At 44.0% G+C, this 15,460-nt stretch overlaps 1 protein-coding gene across 1 annotated transcript in view; it reads left to right on the forward strand.

Annotated features, from left to right (window-relative positions):
* PCP4 (Purkinje cell protein 4) overlaps window positions 1-15,460 on the forward strand; it is a 54,019-nt gene that overhangs the window by 21,123 nt on the left and 17,436 nt on the right. The window contains exon 2 of the mRNA XM_032631122.1: window positions 3,433-3,484. Within this exon, the coding sequence (XP_032487013.1) occupies window positions 3,433-3,484 (52 nt within the window). The remainder of the gene's footprint in view (window positions 1-3,432; window positions 3,485-15,460) is intronic.

Here is a 15,460-nt window from a genome sequence, read left to right on the forward strand (position 1 = left end):
CACTGTTGTGGCCTCTCCCGTTGCGGAGCACAGGCTCCGGACGCACAGGCTCAGCGGCCATGGCTCACGGGCCCAGCCGCTCCGCGGCATGCGGGATCCTCCCGGACCAGGGCACGAACCCGTGTCCCCTGCATCGGCAGGCGGACTCTCAACCACTGCGCCACCAGGGAAGCCCTGGGCTCCTTTCAATTGGGGTTTTTATTAAACTCTGTAATGCTATCCTTGTATTAGTTAACATCACCGAGGAAGGAAACCTCCCTCCCGAGACCCGTGGGAGTTGCCAGGTGAGGGTTTAAGGGCTGAGGACCCAGAGAAGGCCTCTCCCGGCCGTTGTTCTGCCTTATTCCCTCACATCACCTCACAACCGCTCTGCAGACTCCCCAGCATCATGCAAGCCTCCAGCTTGTGCTGCAGAAGAAGGCGACTCCAATGTTGTGTGTAACGTTAACTGCTTGGGCCGTGTCCTTAGATGGGGACCTAGCATTTCCTGATGGTGAAATGGGCGCGAGATAGAAGGAGGGGGTTTTAATGGTGATGCATTTTCTCTTGAGTTATTTTTCTCTGTGGTGCTGTCTTCTTTCCCTCCATGTGGAAATCTCCCCACCTGCTGGGGTGGGACTTCAGGAGGATATTGGGGGAGGCACAGGCTCAGTGGTTCCCAGGGCAACTCTGGAGCCAGTGCTTCTGGGTTGGAGCTCAGGCTTTGCCACCTCCCTGCTGTGTGACCTTGAGCAAGTCCTCTGTGCCAGGGGATACAATGTGTAGAGTGATGCTGACGAGGACCGTGGTGCTACCTACCTGGTTAGGGATGCCGTCAGAATTCACTGATGCCCAGGACCACTTGGGGCATGTCTGCCTTTAGCACCTCGACATCCAGCCTGACTCAGACCCTGTCCAGGTACAGATCCAAGGGAATTTCAGCCACCTCACCTGGTGATAAAAAAAAAATCATGTGTGTTGACTGCTGTAGACCCCAGGAACAGGAAAGCTATTGGATGTTCCCCCACTGCTCTCAGCCTTGCCTTAAAAATGTCTCCAGGTCTCAAAGAATTCTGAAATGAGGTGCTTTCAAAGACTACATTTTTCTTTGTCAGGATCATTTTCTGATCCGCGACACCATCTCCTTATGACATCTATCAGCTTCATTTTACCTTCATCATATAAGACCTGATCCAAAACCCCTATCTTAGAAATCCTTAAAAATGAACCCCTCTTCTCCCCTGTGCACACTTCATCTTGGTGTTCTTTAGGTTTCTAAGAGGTGATCTTTTATGGAACAAAGTATTCACAACATTTGAAAAATGTCAGTGTTTAAGGTATTTAAAGACAGTGGGGCTGGGTGTGCACCTATTTTGTACTTCTATGCCATTGAATTTGACTTTATTCAACTCTAAAACCCCGTCCTTTTATTCCGAGGAATTCACTTTGTTTTCTGAGTCATCTGTGAATTATGTGAGGAAGGCTGGAGGGGTTAAACCCTGGAGCGGTTCAGCCCCCAGGGGTGGCTGCTGTGCGTCTAGTTTGATCTTTCACGATGGTGATCAGATTTCCATAGAGCAGCGAACTTACCAGCTTTGTGTTTAAAGAGAGGAGACCGAATAAGCACAGGCAAGAAGAAAGTGGCATTTTTACTTGCAAATCGACTGTATTTAAGAAAGGTGTAATTTGGTTTAAATCAAGATGATGTGTATTACAGGTTGAGATTTTAGATAATGATGCCATGACGTGGGGAGCTCAATGGAGTTTATTGATGATGAGTTCATGTTTGGCCAGATGCAGCCTTCTTCCTCTGCGGGAACATGGGCAGGTCTGGATTCTGAAAATTCAAGAACTTTCAAGTGAAATACGAAGAAAGAACCCACACTTATCTAGCCTTTCCTTCCACTTCCTGCCAGAGAAAGGTGGTTTTTCTTCTCAGAACGAGGCAGAGCACCCCCGTGACCCCGTGAACTCCCCCGTGGGTGGGAGTTTGAGCTTCTTGTTGACTGAGATGGGGTGTGTGTGTGTGGCGTGTGTGTGTGGCGTGTGTGTGTGTGTGCACACGTGCGTGCGCGTTATGTGTGTGGTGGGGTTGGAAATAAACGGGAGACTTGGCTTTGCCTCTCTCTCGAGTTATCAAATGTACCAGGTAATAAGCGTACACAGGGATGGTTAATTTTGTTCACATAAGTCTGTATCATTCATTCACCCTGTTTATTTACACTAATCAGAACTTGAAAGCAAGATTTTCCCAGATGATCGGGCTTCTGTTAATCAAGTGTTGGCCAAGGACCTGGGAATTTCTCATGACAACACAGAGCAATATTGGGAACTGATGATTTTTTTTTAAATATTGTTTTTAGGCTGAAGTCTTGGACCCAAATATAAATTTTAAGGGCACACTTATCCCTGGTGGAAGTCATCTATATTGATTTTCTCCTTGGTCAGCACCTTGCCTCTCTTTCCATGATCCCATCAGATAGTTACATAACGATGACAATTCCTGAAAGACACTGACCTTGGCAAGGAAGTCCGGTCTCCAGTGGTAACTTCCATCCAATTAGCTACATGACCTTGGACAAATCAAGCTCCCTGCCTGGCCTCATTTTCTTCACCTGAAATTTAGAGACTTTACAATCACTTTATTATTTTTCAACTCGAAGCATATTTTCTGATAATGACCAGAAAATTGGATTAATGAAATACTTCTCTCTCTAAGGAGAGAAGTATCATGTTAATTAATTAAAGACAGTTAATCTTTAATTAACATCATGTTAATTAAAGACAGTCGCTGGGTAAGCTTCAAGGAAACATGCTTATATGTTTGCATATACAATACAATGCACATAGCTCCCCAGACCACATATCCAGAGAATCACGCCCAAAGGTTCAAGACTAACCATAATATATTCATACTTTTGGTCGACCTGGTAAAATGAAAACACACAGCTGTTATCAACATAAACACGGACAGAAAAGTAACTCAACAATAGGAGAAACTCTTGACATAAGATTTTTTAGTTGATTCCAATTTATTTGAAGATGAGGCATTGAACATAGTGACTGGAACAAAACTATAGCCGTGTAGTGGTTGACAAAAGGGACAGCTCTGATCTTCTCACAGCTGGCACAAACTCTTGGCTGTTTCCCTCATATTTTTGATGCTGTTCTGATCCATCAACAGTCTCCTCTCTGGTTTCCTTGTGACTAGTGAACTGCATGCATAGAGCAGTGGATCTGGTCCGGTGGGGTGGTGGTCTGTGATGTTCCGGTGCATCCTTTCATGGGCTGATCTTTTCCTGGTCTCACGAACATCATGCTTTAACCATCTGAGCTAAAGTGACACAGAACTTGATATAATGCAAGAGGTATTTGAAGCAATAAGAGAGACAAAAATAATCCTGAAAGTGTCTGATAACAATTTCTTTCTTTTTTTTTTTTTAACGCCTTTAGCGACAAGGAGCTGGGGCAACCAATGGAAAAGACAAGACATCTGGTGAAAATGGTAAGACCCCATGAATAGTCCAACTACTTAACTTTTGTCCCATGGGCATGTGGCAGGTGCGGATCATAACTTCCATCCTGATCGGCTACTATATACGTCTGCACTTTGGTTTGGAGTGGATTTTAGCAACTCAAAGTAAGCACCGTGGTCTGGTTTTATAAAGAAAACTGAGCTAAATGCGGTGATGAGAACACTTTCCCTCCCAAAGGAGGACTCCCATTTTGGGCAACATGATTACAATGCAAATATTGTTCTCTGTTTTCTTCATTAGGGTTGGTGAGAATCGTCCGAGTTGTTGTGAGGATAAAATGAGATCAAATGAGAGAAGCGCTTTGAAAACTGTGAAGGGCTCAACTTCACAGGAAAGGAGGGTTAAAACTCGCTTCTCTCTCCCTCATACACAGAGCGCGGTGCTGGACCAGGGGAGGTCCTGGATCAGTGTCACCACAGGGATTCACCAGCAGATAACAATAATAGCAGAGATCAGAGCATTTGCCTCCTGGATTCCAGTCTCCACCTCAGCCTTAAATTGTAGGAATGATCATTAAATTTTATGGATGGGGAAACAGACTGGGAGCAGAAGAGCTGGGATATGGCCAGGAATGGGAAGAGTGTGGACTTGGAAAGAGACAGAGCTGGGAGGAAGCCCAGCTCCCCAGCTTTAGCGGTTGTGATAGAGGGTGACTGGTCATAATAAAAATCGCCAAGTAAGTGCCGAGGGTTAGTTATGGTTCTGGTGGGGTTAGGTTCTGGGTGTTCCTACTTTTTCTTAGTTACAAAATGAACACACTTTTTATGGAAAACTACTCCTGCTTCCTGCTGAATGGAATTTAGGCTGGTGTCCATCCAATTGTGGATAATGCCAATCTCAAATACCAGCTGTAAAAATTCCTTAGAGCCCTGGAAACAACTTAGGGTCCTCAGTCATGAGTCTGAGTGCGGCCTGAACAAGACTAAGGTACTAGAATCTTTCTCTGTGGTGCACTCATCTGGGGCCTTGCTGACTCAGCTGCCTGTTTGGCACCATCGTACTGGACAGGGTCTGTGTGGCGGTGACCACTGGGATGAAATGGTCATTATATTAATAAGCAGAGGGATTGGTGCCCAAGAATGTCCTGATCAGACCTGGGGGATTGAGGAGGGTGGGGGAGGAAATAAATTCTTTCATAAGCCTTTCACGATGCCCACGGCTTTTCTCATCTTCTCTGTGTGGGTTGTGGTGGGGGTGGGTTATTAGCAAGGAGGTCAGGAAGCAGAGAGGAGCAAAATGAGAACTGCTCAAACAGAGAAGGAAGGACTGCCACACGGGTGCTTCCCGGTTTGCTGGGTTCACAGATTCATATCCATCTCATCATTGGAGTTCACATCCATGGAATCTGCCAACCTTGGAATCATTGAATTTAGAGTCAAAAGGCTTCCCAGAGATGCCCTTGTGCGGCAGTTCTCAAACATTTTCCTCTCACAACTTCTTTCCATTCTTAAAAATTCTTAAAGACCCCTAAGAGCTTCCGTTTTTGTTGGCTATATCTATTGATGGTTCCCACATTAGAAATTAAAATGGAGAAATTGTTAAAGGGTTTACTTATTCATTCATTAAAAATAAAGTGACAAACCTAAGACATGTTAACATAAATAACATTTAAAAAATAAAAAGTAATGATATTTTCCAAGACAGAAAAAAAATTTAGTGGAAGAGTTTTGTATTTTTGCAAATCGCTTTAATGTCTGGCTTCATGGAAGATGGCTGCTTCTCCATTCAATCTGTTGTAATATCATGTGTTGTGTAGCCTCTAGAAAATTCTATGAGAATTTTCTATGTGCACCTATGAGCAGATGAGATTTTAAAAAGCTACTAATACTTTAGTACCACTAAAAAATAATTTTGATTTTGTGGGTTCCCTCAAAGGAAGGAAGTGCCCCCAGGGTACCTCATCCACACTTTGAGAACTGCTGCTCTGGGTAACTCCCAGGTCATACAGGAGTTATGGAGTCTGAGATCAAGCAGAGTGGTGACCAAGGCAAGACTAGGCCCTTTGTGCTTGATACCTCTGCAGCGCTGTTTTCCCCCACGGGTCCTTCAAAGCAAGTCTACACGCTATGCTTTGCACCAGAGGGAATTACCAGCTGTTATAGAAGACACTGCTTTCTGCTATTCTAAGGCATGAAATTTCCTTCAGATAAAAATTGATCCACTCTAGTGAAAATTGCGTATGCCTTTTCTGGAGGTATAAAAATTAATAGAAAGAAAAATATTCAAAGTGCTGTGGATAAAACTTTTCTTTATGTAATTCTAGATATTAGAGGATATTCATTTTTGAATAGAAAAAGTTAGAGATTATTTGATAGCTATAAAATAAAGGTGCTGTATACATTCAAATTGTTATTAACTTGTTCTGTCTTAATTTCAGATAAAACTGCTCATGTGTGATATACGTACATGGTATTTTATTATAATATTAAGTTTGTGCTTTTGCCTCTAAAGATGGACAAAGACAAAAGTCAATAACAACCCAACAAAGACTGGGGTAAAGATTTCTAGAAATGGTCTAAAATATGTTTTCCTAAAAATCTAAGTTGTGTAATTCCTTATTCTTAAATTCATAATATGAGATGATCATCTTGGAATTTCTGTTTTAACCTAATATTACATTCCATTGAAATTCAGATTATTTTACTCTGTCATCACGGGTATCTAGAGAGATCTTTTATCTAATGTATATTTCCTATTAATACAAATGAAGCTGCCTACACATTTGGAAGGAACAGGGACCCATGAGAGCAGAAATATAAGGCGTAGACTATCAAAATGTTACAAGGTTGGGATAATAGTCAATTAATTGTAAAATGAACATCCCTCAATTTTGTTAGTTGACTACAGGCCAAAGTGTTCTTATTTCAAATATTATGAATTTATTTGAGATCTGTAACACAAAGCAATGAAGGCTATGGTAGTGAATTATGGATGACTTGAAATTCTAAATTGGATCAGAGAAGACACAAGTCAGATACATTAAAACCCCAGCGGGATCTAAAGTCTTGGGCTCTGCTGAAATTTTATTATATTGAGTATTATCTCAAAAGAGCCATTGGCTGGGGATCTGGATTCTTTTAAGATGTATTTTTGTGTCGCTGTTGTTGTTGCCGTGGTATTTGACACATATCCACCCCGTACTATCCAGAACAACCCTGAAATTGTCCTGATTCTCCAGGACACCAACTTCTGGATACACAACCCAGCAAATCCGGATGTTCCTCATCTCACCTGCAGCGTGAAGACATTTTTTTTTTTTCAGAAATATTAGGGTTGTATTATGTTTTAATTTAAAAAATAAATTCAGGGCTTCCCTGGTGGCGTAGTGGTTGGGAGTCCGCCTGCCAATGCGGGGGACGCGGGTTCGTGCCCCGGTCCGGGAAGATCCCACATGCCGCGGAGCGGCTGGGCCCGTGAGCCATGACCGCTGAGCTTGCGCGTCCGGAGCCTGTGCTCCACAATGGGAGAGGCCACAGCAGTGAGAGGCCCGCGTACCGCAAAAAAAAAATAAATAAATAAAATAAATTCATTAGGATCTTGTTGGTTCAGGGATTTTCATTCCTATATGAACAAAGTACCCTTGTGATTTGAGTAGTTTAGGCTAAGGACTTAATTTGTTTCTAGATATAATGCCCTACTTGAGTGAAACAACAGTTCAGACCTCCAGTTACAGTTCATCTGCTACATTAAATTCAAACATGTTTATAAACACAGACACTACCATCTGAATCTAGATTATTCACCAGTCATCACCAGTTTGGACACAATCAAAAGATTTTTTGGTAAGACAATAATTTCACTGGGTCTCTTGATTTATATCTTGATAGTCATCTTTCAGAGAGACTCTAAGAGTTAAATTCCTTTATTGACCTACAAAAATAGGAAAATACTGGAAGTACAGTGGTTGCTGGGAGACTTCCAATCCGAAGGAAAGATTATAAGTAATAAACTTCTGATGGAGCTTACTTTCAGAGCTTGGAGGCTTACCGAAGCTAAATTGAATTTCTAAAACTGGAATGGCTTTCTTTTGACTTAGTGAACTGTGATATATTTGTTTCCAAAAGTCTGTCTTTGGAGGTGAGAGGCATGTGGACATACCTGAGTTTGATAAGAGAATCCCCACCCCCCGACCAAATCCAGGCTGTAGGTAAATGCCCAGAAGGAAGGTATCGTTCTGAAATACAATGGGGCTCACCGCCATTGTAGTTTCTTTGAGATGTGAGTAGCCAAGCAAAAACTCAGCACCACTTGAATAGGTGCTTCTTCTTTGGAAAAGAGGTCATGGCTTGAGAAATTTCTAGTAGGTGTGGGATTATGCTAGGAGCACCTAAGATTTGGTTTGCTTTGATATGATTATACAATTACTAACAATGAATAAGATCAAATGTTGTTGTACTGGGTACTCTCCTCTCCTTGCTTTGAATAAAACTAAAAATCATACACATTTAAGTTTATCTCACCTTTGGATTTGAGGGAACACACACACACACACACACACACACACACACACACACACACAGTAATTCTGTTTTTCTGCTATCAAGTAGGTAGAGAGAGATTGATTCAGAAGGACCTGCATTCATAGGGAGAGAGATACACTAGCATTTATCTGAGCCTGACTTTTCAAATAAGAAATAAAATTCAAATAGTTATTCCCAGAGCACTTTACACACCGCCCACCCCCTCTCCCCCTTGGCTCCAGAGCACGCAGCAGACGCCCCATTTTTTCGCTGTGGTGTTCTTGATGACCTTTCTATGCCTACACATCGACTTGGGAAGATTGTCTGGGGGTACATTTAGTCTATCACCTCTCCTTGGTCTGTGGAAGTGTGTGGGACAAGGTCTTGTGTGCAAGGATGGAAGATCAGCTTGGAGTAGAAAGGGACTGCTTTGGGGCCGGGAACAGAAGGGGACTTACTGTGTGTTTACTACCGCACCCAAGAGAGAAGTTCAGTTCTGGCAGGAGGTGCTGCCGGGCTGGTCTGGTTCCCTGGGCCCAGGGAGGTTAGGATGGAAGGCAAGGGGGGAAATGCAATTTCCAGAAAGGCCATGGAGGGATCATCTCCTGTAACTGCCTGTGGTGGACACATGACTCGGTTCTGCTTCAAATACCAGATGGGATAAATCAGAGTCTGAGGCTGGAAGGAGAGAAATTGGATGTGTGTCGGTTCTGCAGGCTGCTCAGGGTTCTGGAAGCCAGGGGGGCTGTGAAGCTCTCCTCCACCCTGAGGATGTAATATGCCAATTCTGCATGAATCTCAGTACGAGTTTAGGTGGAAACTTACCGCGCTGAGCCTCTAAGCCTCTTCAAACAGGGAAAATGGTAACCTCGAATGTTGAGCGGCCACGGGTCTCAGAAATGTGCAGGTTAAACTTTCAGAGACTGCGTCTGGCTGTGGGAAAAGCACCCCCCTGAAGTAATCAATCACTAGGGTGTGCAACGATTCCCAGGCCAAGAAGCTCTAAATCGGTTTCCTGTTAGAGCGCTAAAACCTGCATGAAGTCTCGAATTCACCTGGACTGATGTATTGTGTGTACTGCCCTGAATTCCAAGTCACACAGAGCTTTCAAGGTGAAAAGTCAAACGGCTCTGGTCTCTGTCGGGGGTCGCCTGGCCCTTTCTCCCCTTCTTTTTCTGCATTTGAAGTAACCAGAAAAAGAAATTCGAAACAAGAATGGATGAAATACGAACACAGCTTCCAAATACTATTAGCAGGACGTGCCCTTTGTGCTATTGGCTCTGAACTCTCTAAAGAATCTCTGTTCTGGAAGGAAGATATGGATACACATGTTTGCTTCTGATATTGATCCAGATGAGGAAGGAATGAAACTGGAATTGCTTATGAAGCCTGGCTTTTAATCAGGGTATCCACACACACCTAATCAATGGGTAATATCGTTCAACAAGTGAGTCGATTCTTTGTGGAGGTTATTTTAGGGATTAGTGCTGACAGGGAACTTATTACTGCCAATCTTAGTTACAAGGGTGATCTCCCCCCTTCAGGCTGAGCATTATAATAACGTCAACGTGCTAGTAATACCTTGGACAAACACGATGCTTCTAATTCAGTGTCTTTGGAGTAAACATGCATGAAGCATTGTTAATAGACATGGAGCTTTTTACCTGCTCTTGGTTATAATTCCTACGTCTTTAGGCATTTGCATAGTTTAAAATGCTCTCACACACAACCGGTTCCGTGGCTGACTTGGGAGGTGGGTAGGGGAGGTGATGTCAGGCCAAGTTCCTTGAGAAGTCAGGTGATAGGCCCCAAGGTCACCTAAATCACAGGAAAGACAGCAGGTCATCTGGACTGCCATCTAAACACACCAGCTTGTCCCCAAGTTCGCTCTCTCCTGAGTTCTCCTTGATGGGGAGTCTTGGGTGTAAACTGGCCGCTGGGGTGGGCTGTGGTCTGAGCCCATAGAACTGAAGGAAGTTAACAGACTTACACCTTGGCTAGGCTGGAAACCGTAGTCTCGTCAGCACCGTCATTTCATCAGTTTAGTTAGCTGTTCTCTGGCAAAAAGGTGTGATCACAGACTAATTACAGGGACAGCCCTGCTAATTTTCAAAACTAAAAAACTGAAGCGATATTCTAATTTGTAGACTTATCTTTATTTCCTCTTCCCTTCCCTCCTCTCTTCCTGTCTTTTAGAGATTATATGTTACAGCTTTAGACCAACTGAAGATAGAATTTTGTATCATATGGAGAAGGCCCATATGCTTTAGCAAAAATAATGAAGTTATAAATTATGCTAAAAGAATTGCCACTCAAGATCTTTTTAAGCCTATGAAGTAGCTTGTACCAGGAAAATGATGATCCGTCTATCCTTTGCGCCAATCAGGAGATAGGAATATTTCCTATTCTGCTTATCAGTTATTTGTATGGACGTAATGCATCTCAAGTACTTGAATATGTTTTGCTCTTTTAAGTAGGTGATACATTCATAAGTTTATTTATAGAATTAATTTGCACAGCAAACAGCTTTTCAGAAGAGAGAAACAACTAGAATTTCAGCCTGAGCTACATTTCAGCCTAAGATGGTTGAAATTTGTAGGGTTCCTATCAGTGGGTGTATCTGTGATTACAAAGGCATGTAGAAATCCTTTTGAGCAACAGAGTGAGCTGAATTGTCTTCAAAGACTGGACCTCCTCTTAGGCTGGACCTGCTGTCTTATCTGAATTGTGCAGGAAAAGGAAATCTCCGTGTCTCTGTGATCATCTCCTGGCATCCTTAGAGCACCCACAGAACTCACTCAGACCCGAGGGCAGAAGTCTCCCTGGGTCTCACCGGAAAGTTCTCTGCCAACAATTCTAGAACGTCATTGTGGGGTGAGCCCCGGGGAAATGTTGTGTGTTTCTGTAAAATCCACACTACACGATTGATTGGTTTCGTCCAACATTCTTAATCAGTAACGAGTTGGAGTTTCCAATCAATTCTGATTAATTGCCATGATTTGGCCCTGAATTCAGATGATTCAGTCAAGAAATGGTGCTATTTCACTCCAAGTACAATTTTTTATTCTCTCCTAAGTGGTCCCCTCGTGCTCAGGAAGTGACCACTTTTCACTAACTTTGGCGAGCTGAGGACAGACTGGTTCTGAGTCCTCTTTTAAAAAAACTTTTAAATTGAAGGATGACTACTCTACAATATTATATAAATTACAGGTGTACAATAGCAATGGACATTTTTAAAGGTTATACTCCATTTATAGCTGTTAGAAAATGTTGGCTGTATTCCCCGTGCTGTACAGTATACCCTTGTAGCTTTTTTTACACCTAGTAGTTTGAACCTCTTACTCCCCTATCCCTATATTACCCCTTCCCCCTTCCTCTCCCCACTGGTTACCACTAGTTTGTTCTCTATATCTGTGACTTCTTTTCTGTTACATTCGCTAGTTTGTTGTATTTTTCAGATTCCATGTATAAGTGGTATCATAGAGTATTTATTTGTCTTTCTCTGTCTGACTCATTTAACTCAGCATAACGCCCTCCGAGTCCATCCCTGTTGCTGCAAATGGCAAAATTTCATTCTTTTTTATGGCTGAGTAGTATTCCAGTGTGTGTGTGTGTGTTGGGGGGGGGTATCTCACATCTTCTTTACCTGGGATCCTCTTTTTAAGAGTGACTTCAAAACGTGATAGTGGGTTTAGCTGGCCCTGCTCTAAAAGCTAGTCTAGCAGACCAGCTGCATCAATGTGGCTTTGCCTCACAGAGGGCAGGTGCCTCCCACTTTGGGGGGAGACAGGAGAACAAAGGCCGCGAATCACCACAGTGGAGTTTGTCTCGAGGTTGGCATGGTGTCACCCAGCCACAGGCTCTAGAAGATAAACTCCTATAAGCTCATCCTCAGCTGTTCTCTGATTGCTGCCTCTTTACATCTTTGGCTCTCTGCAAAGGACAGGGCTGGCTGTATCAGTTGTAGGGTCCAGGGAATATTGAGAGCATGGGCTCCTTCTTAAAAATTATTAAGCAGATCATTCAGTCCAGCCCTGACTCTTCTGAGTGAAGGTCCCTGCACACATTGCCTGCCGTGCAGCCAGCCCGAGGGGTGCCACAGACAAACTCCTTTTTAAAAACAATTCAATATGTATCATTCATTTCACAATATGTTTTTTCCCCAGCACTTTCTAAATTGCTACCCTGGTTTAAGCACAGCAGATAGATAATGGGAACTTTTTAGTATGAAAACTGGTTTGCATCTAATTAATTCTCCAAGTAAGGGGTGTAAAACTTCCCTTCTCTTTATGTTTCCTTACCTTTTAATGGCCTTGGCGAGTATTCCTGGATCACTTTGTATATTGGTTGTGACTCTGTAGGATTTCTGGTTTGGGTTCTGGCTTTGAAGAGGATTTAGAGATGGCTACAGAGTCTTCGGCTGGTGGAGAGGGAGTTCTAAATCCCCTCCTCCTGCTTTGGGGCAGCTGGGACTCCTCAGGCCAATAGCGCACAGCAGAGGGGAGGCCTGTGAGTTTCCGGGCTGGGACCTTTGGAAACTGGCAGTTTCTCTCTGGGAACGTTTGCTGTGGGAGAAGCCAGTTGCCACTTAAGAAGTCCTGCTACCTTAAACCATCATGCTGTGAGGAAGCCCAGCTAGTTCGTGGGGCAGCCATTTGGAGAGATGCCCACCCAGCCAGTGACTGTGCCAGCTCTCCCCACCCGGCTGACAGATGTGTGGGTGAAGGTCCTCGGGTGACCCCAGCCCCAGGGCCTTCTGGCTGCAACCATGTGGGAGTCTCCGTCCAAGAGGAGCTCAGCTGAGCTTGCCAACCTACAGAACTGGGGCCAAAGAATACTCAGGTCTTGTGCCTAAGCTGCTAATTTGGAGTGATTCATTCCCTGGGAATAGTTAACCGGGACACACGTGACCCACTCATCTTTGCTAACCCATCGGTTGCTTCTCCTTCACTCACTCCACCCTCCTTCAAGTGTATCCTGGATCATTTTCTTTGCTGGTTAGTATAGCATCCCTTCAGGATGCAGACCTGTGGGTCCTTAATAACCAGAAAAGGGATGCTGCAAAACACTCTGGACTCTAGCTTGGTTTTGCTCACTCATTCATTCATCCATTTATTCAGGAAATATTTGTTAAGCACCTAATATATGTTGGAGATGGTACTCAGAGCTGGGGATGCGATACTTTAGAAAAGCAATGCTGGGAGAGTGAGGTCGGATGTCCTTAGTAACGAATGTATCAGTCATAGTCCCGGGAGGAACTAGAGGGCACCTTCCATGTGAGTAATTCGAGGAGAGTTAACTACCAAGGGACCATTTGCCAAGGTGCGTGCAGGGTTTAGGGAAACCCACAAAGAACAGCGTAGCACCTCAGACTAGAAACCGCAGGGCCTGCAGGGAGGCAACAGAATCCAGAGAGGGCGCTGTGTGCAGAAGCAGCCTGACAGGGGCTGTGGTCTTCTGAAGGACATAGCTAAGCCTCGGGCAATTTTGCAAACTTCTAGGGTTGCCAGATTCAGCAAATAAAAATACAGAATGCCCCGTTAAATTTCAATTTCAGATAAGCAAAAGCAGAAAAAAAAAGTATAAGTATATCCCATGGAATATTTGGAGCAACTTACACTAAACTTTTTTTTTGTTGTTTATCTGAAATTCAAATTGAACTGAACAGTCTGTATTGTATCTGACAACCCTAGCAGGGAAGGAGGCAAGGGAATAAATACCCAGATCTCGTTCTGTCTGTCTTCTGATTGCCTCTAGGACCACCCTTGGGATGAATCCAACCAAAGCCACAGCACAATGGTTAGGGAAACGGTGGAGAGTGAATCGGGAGGGGCGAGAGGTGAGAACTGCCTTGCATCTTACCTCTGCACTTCTCCGACTGGGCTGTGGGCCAGGTCACCCGTGCTCCTCTCAGTCTTCCCTAATTAAAAATGTAGCCTGTTATACTGTAAGTGATTGAAGCTTTACAAAGACAGAGTAGGAGTGATTTTTGTACCCAAATTCTGGATTGGTTTCAGGACAAAAATAAAAGGAAAGAAAAGAAAAGCAGTCCATCAATATCATCCTTTTATTTTAACTGCGGTGTTGTTGGTTGGCTTAATAGTTCTAAAAGAAGGAAAACTGTCAGACCTTTTGGGAAAGGTGACATATTTGACATTCTTAGAGCAATTAGGCTGTCCCTGTAAAGGTTAATGTGTGTTCACACAGTCAGTTTTAGCCTCCCAGCTCAACTCAGGTGTCATTCAAGGGTCAAGGGAGGTGGCCGGAGATGGGGGGTGCTTACTGGGAATGCAGCCAGGACGGGGGTGAGTCTGGACGCATCTCAGTCCAGTCTCAAGAGAAACCCTGATGGAGAGGCCAGCCAGAAATGGGGGTGGGAGGCAGAGCAGGCCTGGTTCCCCCCTGAAGTCAGGGTTATTGGGACAGTAGGGAGAGGACAGCAGCTTACAGCCTCCTGGGGTTTGGGGCCACCAGGGCCCAAATAGGGATGGGGCATGGCCAGGCCCCCTCCAGTGAACTGGGGCTGGAAGCCACACCAGTTTCCAGAAAAACTGCTTTCAGTGTGCATGTGGGATCTACTGTGTCTTTGGATAACTCAGCTAGCCGCCCTTGCCACCAGAAAGGTGGGAGAAGGGGAGCTGCCAGGACTCCAGGTGTCCCCCAGGAGACCTGGACAAACTTCCGTCTGGCCTGGGGCAGGAGTATTGATCTGGGATGGACGGCACTGTGCTCTCCCAGCCAGCACTGCCGATTAGAGATGCTAACCTTTGCCTTCCCTGTCCTGGGGAGGCATCAAAGAGCAGATTTGCTTTCATTTTGGTCCCTCTTGGATTCCTGGGTCCCAGAACGTTGAATTCAACTTCAAACTTGTGACTGTGAGATCAGCTGCTTAAAAGAATATGAGAAATGACCATCTCTTTCTTTTAATTAAGTATAAACCAGAACCCAAATCTTCATCCCTCCCCTTCCCCACACAACCAGGGTGATTGTTCTTTCGGGCACCATGGTGAAGATATTTCCCAAAGAAATGAGGATTTGAGCCCCTTTAATGTAAGCCAGACTTTGAAACTTCAAGAGGGAAGAAGCAAGACTGTGGGATCATTGAATTTAAAAGATAATTATTTATAGACTTCACTTTTTCCAGCATTAAGGTGAAAGAATATTTATTATTATTATTTACAGAAATTGCCACTTAAGAGTGAGAAGGCCAATTACTTGCATATTATTAGATTTAATTTAATAAGACATTAAAAATTATATTTTTCTTGAAGATTACCCCCTGTCTCTCAAACAGCGAACTAAAGAATAGATGCTTCTTATCAACCCTCTGGGATGCTTTTGGGTTCTTGCTACAGCTGTCCTGTTCCATCTGCCACTTTCCTTCTTCCTGTTGGGATCTGGAATTGAGTTGACCAGTGATCAGCTGAAATACGTATTGATTTGACAGAGCCAGACCTGGGGGGCCGCAGGGGAAGGACGGGAAAT

The sequence above is a fragment of the Phocoena sinus genome, chromosome 4, assembly GCF_008692025.1.
Source record: "Phocoena sinus isolate mPhoSin1 chromosome 4, mPhoSin1.pri, whole genome shotgun sequence".
Lineage (NCBI taxonomy): Eukaryota > Metazoa > Chordata > Mammalia > Artiodactyla > Phocoenidae > Phocoena > Phocoena sinus.